The sequence below is a fragment of the Atta cephalotes genome (genome assembly GCF_000143395.1).
Source record: "Atta cephalotes unplaced genomic scaffold scaffold00023, whole genome shotgun sequence".
Classification (NCBI taxonomy): Eukaryota; Metazoa; Arthropoda; class Insecta; order Hymenoptera; family Formicidae; genus Atta; species Atta cephalotes.
In genome coordinates, this window is record NW_012130087.1 from 3,050,184 (window position 1) to 3,058,835 (window position 8,652).

The following is an 8,652-nucleotide window of genomic DNA, read 5'->3' on the forward strand; positions in this document are numbered from 1 at the left end:
AGTAAGTAAGTAGTTACTTACTTACTTCTACTACTAATTAATTAGTTAGTTATTTATTACTTTCGTTTAGTTATATTAATTAAAAGTAAATATCCTCCTCTCTCTCTCTCTCTCTCTCTCTCTCTCTCTCTCTCTCTCTCTAAGAATTAGATTTTATAATTTTTAATTCTTTGGTAAAAATTTTTCTTATAATTTTTTATTTTTATACGAATTATAACATTTTTCAGAAATACTCAAAAATATTCGAAAAGTTATATCTTTCAGAATTTTTATAAGTGAATTTTTATAACTGAAATATTCTGAAATTTCTCATTCCATAATTTTTAAAAAATATTTTTAATTTTTTAGATTTTATAACATTTCATCAGAAATTATATTTACAAAAAAATCTTAGAAATCTTATGATATTTCATAATTAACATATATGAAAAATTCTGAGAAAAGATGTAGATTTTCTTAGAAGTGTTCCAATTCAATAAAAAATAGAAATTCTGAAAAATTATATCAAAAATTCTAAGAATCACCAGAGTAGGAATTAGAAAAAGATGAAGAGTAAATTAAACCAAAATTAAAGTCAAACATTGAAAATAGACATTAGGAAATCGCTGTCAAAAATTTTCAAAAATTCGAGTCATGTAAGCTAATCAGAAGACGTTATGAATAATACAAATTGATACAAATCACAAATGTCAACAATTTAGAGTCACTATAATAAAAGTCAAGACAACAGATCGGAAGGACTTCGTCATTGCTGGGACTTCGTTTATATAACTCACACGTACAAAGTACGTTATACAAACACAAACTCACGTTTCTCTAATACATCGCACGGTCTCAAACATGGCGCTGATTAGTCCCGAGAGCGAATCGTTGTTGTCTCGATTCTTATTATAGTAATATAATATACTATATATGCTGAAATGAACACAGTGGTCTTGATACAGCCAGTATTTTGAAGTGCTTTAAAATACTCAAAATGTCAAATTACAATTATTTCATGTGATATGTTTTATTGATAAAGATAAATCGTTGATATAATATATAGAACATATTTGTATTATATTAAGCGTTTTATTCAATTGCTTTAGTGACTAATAAGCACACCGTCTAACATAGTCGAGATTGGACCGATCGAGTGCCAAAACATCGGATTTCATTAAAATGGCTGTCAAAGAGAGACAAAACGAAACCTCGTTCGACGAAATAGAATGGAACGTGGAAAGCGAAATTCAACTTTTTTTCGCCATGAATGGACACAAACCAGTTGGTAAGACGTAAAATCCGGTGATGAGAGGTTATGTTTACTGTTGTTTTCTATATTTATTTTTCCAACATAATTAATTTTAATCTCGGTTTAATTTATTCGTTTTTTTCCATTTCGTAGACCTAAAAAAAGATAAAAAGTAAGTTAAACCGAGATTAAAATGAATCTACATTGGTAGAAATAGACATTGAGTGATTTCAACCAAATTGTTTGATTGTCAATTAAATAATTAATTAATCTCTGTGTATAACGCGTGACTTTTTGCCAAAATTGTAACGTCCGTAATATAATTTGTATATATAAGTATATAACATTTTAAACAAAAAATTCTATGTTAATAGAATACTACAGTATATATAATACAATAATAGAATACTACAGTATTACTTGACAAGTTAATCACCAATTAAGTTATGAGAGTCTGAGTAGTTTATTATTAATTAACAATTAATTGCAACTGTGATTTTTATAACTATATAATTGGCAGGTATCAATAAATATTTCCATATGGTGTGTATATGGGAAAAATTTCGTGCTGCTATTCACAAAGATGTTCCATTAAAAATAATTTGGGATCACTTGGAATCCATGTACGACCTTGTGTCTCTGGTAAGTAACAAAATATATAATAAAATCTATATTCTAAAATGAAGTTATATCTAGCATCATGTTAGGATAAACAAGTTTCTATAAAATTATTTTAAACATATAATACATTTTGTACATATATGTATATAGTGTCCTGTAAAGACCAGAAGAATGGGAGAAATAATGCCTGAGATAATTTTGAGATGAAAATTCTAATATCAAAAAAAGCCAAGAGAAAATATTTTTTTTTAACATAATAAATATTAATTAGAATTATCAGTAATTATATCTTTGCATATATAATTTTTATATCGATGTGAGTATCAATATTTACAAGAAACAATTATGTTGCAATTACTTTTCACTTTTAGCATTTTGCGTTGTTCATACTTGAATGTGCAAATTGGTGATATAATTCGTTAACTTTAAATATTTATAATTTATAATTCAAACTATTACAGTCTTGACATTATTTTGATATTAGAATTTTCGTCTTAATCTCTTTCGTAGGAATCTCTCCTTCAAGCGTTCCAGTTTTTATGGGACACCTTGTATATTTATTTACATATTGAATTTTTTGATAGGACGATATGGAAGGTTTACCTTTTCCTGGTCACGAGATAGATTTTTCTTTACCGGAGACTGAATTTGTGGGAAAACCACGGAAAAAGGAAGAATTAGAGATAAAATTGAAAGATCAGAGGGACAAATACAAGGAAATTAAAAAGGAAAAAGACATCAAAGAAAGTTCTAAAAAAGATAGCATGTTACGTGATTTTAAAGGAACCAAAGATGTGGAAAAGAAAAAAGAAGAGATTAAAAAATGTGTGAAGGAGATAGATATAAAAAAGGATAAGTTTAAGGATATGAAAGAGACAAGGAAAGAACATAAATCATCAAAAGGACGTTCAAAAGGGAAGGAAGATTCAGAAGAGAGCGGTATTTTAATATTTGGTTTTGATTATTATTTAATATTTTTCTCCAAGAGTTGCACACACAAATTGTATTTTCTTTTAAGCATCAAATGGAAAAAAGGAGCGTAAAGAATCCGAATCTAGTCGCGAACTCACGAAAAGAATTCCAAAGAGACCAACCAGACAAAGCGTGGATAGTTCTTCCAAAGCTTCTTCTAGTCCACGCGATACACCTCCACCAAAACGAAGAAGAATATAATAATTATTAGAAATTAAATAGACATTGTTGCATGTCTAAGAACTTCAGTTATGTAACTCATCATATTATCACTATACAAGGCCAATATTATATTTATCTATTTTTATAGCCAATTGACATGCTTGAAAAATTTTGTACTAAAAATGGACAATTATAATATAAGTCTATACTGTTTTTAATGACATAAATGTACATATAGAAAATAAATCAATTTTATAAAAAAAAATTATGTGCTGTAAATAAAATGCTATAAATAACTAAATATCATTATATCTTTTTAATTAGCTTTTTAAGTGCTTTATACTGGTTAGATTTCTGCTTTCAAGATTTACTTTTGACACATATGCATATATCTTAAAAATATAGAATTTTTACATTCCAATGAAGAATATCTGAATTTCAGATTAATTTCATAGTTAAAAAAAGATATATAATCCTATTCTAACACCAAGAGAAAGCAAAGATACAAAAATGAATAGCAAAAATGTAAATATATTATATTAATAATCTTTAGATTGCAAGAAGCACTCAGTAATTTATAATTTATCGCTAGAGCTTACAAGCTGGATGTGGGAGCACAATGACAACATCATGAAACTTGTGGTTACCAGCCAAGATTTATTGTAAAAGGCATGGAATTCTTATGCATCAGGAATGTTTCAAGAAAATGCGATCCTGTTCCGCGATCGGCAACATCCTCTCGATCTCGAGAAGCACGTGGGAAGCAGAAGTCTGTTGTCGACGATCCATGATATACGATCCTTGATCCATAATCCATGTGCAGGAGCGATCCACGTTCAGGAAATGCGTATCTGCTGAAGTCCAGTAGTAGTAGTAGTAGTAGTAGCTGGCGACCGTTTTTTTTCCGGCATTAATAAAAACCTCACGTTATCGAAGTCTTCTCGCCTCGCGCTCGGATTCGAGCAAGGTTAGGAGGTCGCCCTCTCGTACCGGTCCCTTTACGTTCCTGATGATCTGCCGATTCTGCTCGCCCAGGAATTCTACTTTCACCTGGGTGCACTGCCCCTGCGAGCCAGTGCGACCCAGAACCTTGATTACGCGCGCCAAAACGACTGGTTTGTCCATGATCGTCTCTTTTTCACGTGGACTATGACTCGAAAGAGATATCTGACGCAAATGGAAGAAGCACGCGTAGACGAACCGCTTTTCTCCGTTCGATTTCCGGATTTCCGGTGAGTCGCTGCTGTCCAAATACGTAATTTTTGAATGAAAACGAAATCATGTATAAACTCACTTTCATTCGTAAAAATGAATGTGTCGAATGAAACAAAAAGATTAAATATTAATGAAATATTAGAAAATATTTATTGAATATTATTGCAATTTATTGAATTTACTATGATTATTGTTACATTATTTATTCGAGCAAAAAAATAATGGTCTTTTTTATTTGTGAGTAATAATAACAATTAAAATTACAGTAATTTGTTTGCAATTTTTAATTAATTTTCTTTTTTATTAGAATTGTCGACGTTTTGTTGAATTTTTCATTGTTAAAATACAATAAAGTCTTGTCAATATTAAATTATTAGTATTGCGAAATTTATTGAATTAAATTTTAAATATACTTATATACATCTATATCTTAACATTTAAAACATTAAAATTTTAAAATTTTAACTACTAGATAGAATTAACTGCTTGATAAAACTAATGCTGTTGTATCTTTCGCATGTGTTAAATTTCATCAGTTATCATAGTTAAATATCTAAAAATATAGATCTAAAAAAATATCTAGAAATATAATTAAATATCTAGAATATGTAGATGACGCTTTTTTATTTTTATTAGAACTATTCTCACAAAGGAGATGGAATAACATATAAATTAAATAGTGCTGAGTACAATGAATTGGTGCACAAAAATTACCTATTTTGTATACATAATTAAAATAATTCACAAGATTTACCTGTTTTCTTAAAAAGACATTAATTCTTTTTAATTTACCAATTTTTTTGTTAAAATAAATCGTGTTAATCTAAGAAATTTAAAATTATTGAGAATACCAGTAACTTATCGGATTTAATATCTTTTTAAATGCGTCTGTTATGTCACAATATTTTTATTCATCTCGCTTAACAGTTTCACGTGATAAATAATAGAGTAATCAAATTACAATAAAATGTCATTATATTTTGACACAAATACACTATTTCATAATTATTTAATATAATAGTAATTCATATAAATAACAGCTTGATACTGTAGGCAACAATTAAGATGAGCTTCTTTAAGTCCCTCTTGGTATAGCTTTCACTGATTATCAGGAATCACTTAGAATGATTTATTTGTTTATTTATATTAACGCAAATACTTGTCAAAAAATACTGCGTTTCGCTATACTCATATATATAGTGTGTCGCGCTTTTTTCTCGACTATAGATTCATTAGAAATTAAATTTGGGCTTTTTTGTATTGACAATCAAATCTCACATTAAAAGTAACGTAAAATCAAAAAAGAATAAGACTATTATTTTATTCACATTTCTGAACTTATAATTCATTACGAATTACTATAATCCTAGTTATAGAACCTGTAAGAAAAAGCGCACAATGCTTAAACAGTCTGTATAATCATCATTATCGGTACTTTGAAAGACAGATTGTGATTATACATCTAAGTATAGTAGTGCCTCCCAAGTATTAAATCATACTGAACAATGTATTAAAAAATGTTGCTCGTAAAATTCAATTTCATGATAGTACAGAAAACCATAATTAATAATTTATTACATAAATTATCAAGTTATTTGTGATTGCAAAGATCTCCTAACAATTTTCTTTTCAAAGGAACATTTTATACATAATTTTTATGCATTATTATTCAATTTAACTTAATTAAAATGTGATATATTCAATCAAAATGCTCCAAAATTCTTAGCACCAATATATGACTTATGGATTTTTCTCATATTTCATAGATATTCATAATAAATAAATTGCTGAACTATTTAAATTTCATTGTCGCAACAGTAATATATTCTATATCTTACGCAAATGTAAAAAATGCGTTATATCTCGCATTCATATTATTTTGTATTTATTTACTAATACAGAATAAATGTGGACACATATTGCACGTGTCGAATATAATACCTTAAAAATAAATTGAAAATCCAAGTCTTTTCACGTCTCTAACAAAATTCGTACATATGCAATGTACATCTTTGAATCAGCATTTGAAATCGGTATGGCTTAAGTGAATTCCATTTTCGGTATCGTTCCATGCGAGAAAATGTGCTTCGTATTAACTGAAATATTTTCATTTTATCAAATGAACTCACAAAAACACAGCAATTCTAATAATCAAATTCAAGCTAATAAAAATTATACCGTTTTCCACTAATTCGAATGAATGCTTATATTGAAAATGGACCCTGATATATATATTTCAATTGCAATTACAAAAAGCTTTCATTGTAGCAACATAATTTTCACCATGAGGTACATATTTAGTGTCACACAAATAACTTCTTACATTCATTCAAAGACTTGTCTTATTTTTATTCCAGTTTCTTTTTTTCTCAACAGTAACGTTGAAAGCTGGTGGAGGCTTTCAAACAAAAATATGTATCTACTTGAAGCTCTATAAACATTGACGAATTATGTGTTGAGACAACAATCGAGTATAATTTTTCTTTTTTCATTTTAGTGTCTCCGTCGTCAGTTCTATTACTTTCCGAAGCAATGTCCAATCGATGGACATAGAAATGTGTTATTACATTGGATAATAAACTGTCGACATTAGTATGTAACACTGAATGAGAGATAATCAGGCTAACAATATTCGCAATAATTTTACTGCCATAAGTTTGTGGAAAGGGTCTGCCCAGGTAGCGCGGCAGCGGCAGGCTTGCCTGTAGAAGCAAAATTCATATCGCCCAGAGACATCTGCGACATTTGTTGCGGCAACTATAACATCATGAATTATGTCATAAAAATAAGACTAATTTGATCTAATGTAAATAACATTACAAAGTTTTGACAAAAACTTTTTACTTTGTATATTTATATCTTGTAGAAATTATATATGATCATAAATTACATAAAGCACTTAAAATTTACATACCTGAGCGGTAAATGCAGTAGTTTGTTGCTGTGCTGTTAAATTAAAGAAGGGATTGCTACCGGGAGCTGGTTGAATATTCTGTGTCAACATTCCACTCCATCCATTATTACTAGCAATATTACTTTGTCCTAACTGCATCATCTATGAAATCGGAGAAAAAACTCAAAGTATAAAAAGCATGAATAATTACGAACATATTTAGCAATATCATATAAGAAAAGAAATATTATATACCATTTGAGGTGGCATTGAGATAGCAGCATTAGGTACACCATTTAATTGATTCATTGGACCTATATGTAAACCTAAAGGATTGGCTGCTACAGCACCTATCGTGGTGTTAGGATTTGCTATAATTTGATTTTGATTGACAGGTATCTGATTTGCGACCGGTATTTGCGTGGGAAGTTGGCCGAGTTGACCCAATGAGCTTTGTTGCCCAAATACACCCACATTAGGCATTTGCTGTTTATATGGTATAGAATGTTGAGGATACACTCCTCCTGAAATATATCATATATGTAAAAAAACATAATTTATTTATCAAATTTCATTAATATTGCATACATCATTTTTGTTTTATAATACCTGAGACACCATAAATAGCTGGTTGATGACTTGGAGTACCATATAATGCTAAAATACTGTCTTTTGTCATCTTGCTTTTTTCCTGAGGTAGCGGAGTCGATTGATTAAAGAAGCTCTCCTCTTCGCTTTTACTTGCAGTAGTAGTTGTTTTACTTCCATTAGAATCATTTCCAGTTGACGCTACTGAAGCAGGTGGTGCAGACAAAAAGGAAGAAAATACATCGTCCCCAGAACCATTTACATTTGTTTGGTTAGTTGTTGGCGCATCTATTAATAACAACGTGAAATGTATATGTTAGAAAACCTATAATTTTATAAATTATTCAGAGTATATTATAATTCATACACAAGGAATATACAATGCGGTTCTTTGTACAAGAAGCAATTTTTTCCTATTTCACAAAGTGTATTGTTGTATTTTTATTACAAGAAAAAATTGTTTCTTGACAGAGAACTGCATCGTGAATTTCTATATGTGTCTGGGACATCCTATACACATAACATACCAAGACCTAAGAGATCAAGGATTGCAGAATCTTTTGTTCTGCCCAGTTTAGGACTGACGGAACTTCGAGGTTTTGGCAATTGAGGCACTACTTCCGGTTTTTTTACAGGGGGGAGTACAGTAGTCGTAGCTTCCGAATTTTCCTTTTTTCGTCTGCGTTGTCTTTCGGCTTCTTCATCAAGTTCTTTGTCCCAATTTACCTATGAAAATTATTTATTAATTAAAACAATAAAAATAATCTTTTCTGCAAACATATATAAAATTCAATGTGTGTGCGTGTGTGTGTGGAGCGCGCGCGCGTTATGTAAAATAAAATATCAATTTCTTGCACACATTAAACGTTTATATGTATATATATATATATATGTATATATATATATATATATATATATATATATATATATATATTAATTTATTTATATATATATATATATATAGAGTATA

General features: G+C 29.3%; 3 protein-coding genes across 3 annotated transcripts in view; 1 reads left to right on the forward strand and 2 right to left on the reverse strand.

Annotated features, from left to right (window-relative positions):
- The first annotated feature begins 1,161 nt into the window (after positions 1 to 1,161).
- Positions 1,162 to 3,287, forward strand: LOC105619897 (MRG/MORF4L-binding protein). Its single transcript, XM_012201414.1, has 4 exons — positions 1,162 to 1,267; positions 1,752 to 1,873; positions 2,437 to 2,791; positions 2,871 to 3,287. Exons 1-4 carry the CDS (start codon positions 1,162 to 1,164, stop codon positions 3,023 to 3,025), a joined length of 738 nt encoding a protein of 245 aa, XP_012056804.1. The 3' UTR covers positions 3,026 to 3,287.
- A 339-nt stretch (positions 3,288 to 3,626) lies between these two features.
- LOC105619898 (40S ribosomal protein S28) lies at positions 3,627 to 4,157 on the reverse strand. Its single transcript, XM_012201415.1, has 2 exons — positions 3,913 to 4,157; positions 3,627 to 3,840 (listed from the first exon to the last, which is right to left on the reverse strand). The coding sequence occupies exon 1, from the start codon at positions 4,109 to 4,111 to the stop codon at positions 3,914 to 3,916; it is 198 nt and encodes a 65-aa protein (XP_012056805.1). The 5' UTR covers positions 4,112 to 4,157; the 3' UTR covers positions 3,627 to 3,840; position 3,913.
- A 2,413-nt stretch (positions 4,158 to 6,570) lies between these two features.
- LOC105619899 (stromal membrane-associated protein 1) overlaps positions 6,571 to 8,652 on the reverse strand; it is a 3,975-nt gene continuing 1,893 nt past the window's right edge. The window contains exons 4-8 of the mRNA XM_012201416.1: positions 8,210 to 8,408; positions 7,704 to 7,970; positions 7,350 to 7,618; positions 7,116 to 7,256; positions 6,571 to 6,958 (exon numbers count right to left, since the gene is read on the reverse strand). Of these exons, the coding sequence (XP_012056806.1) occupies positions 6,845 to 6,958; positions 7,116 to 7,256; positions 7,350 to 7,618; positions 7,704 to 7,970; positions 8,210 to 8,408 (990 nt within the window). The 3' untranslated portion in view covers positions 6,571 to 6,844. The remainder of the gene's footprint in view (positions 6,959 to 7,115; positions 7,257 to 7,349; positions 7,619 to 7,703; positions 7,971 to 8,209; positions 8,409 to 8,652) is intronic.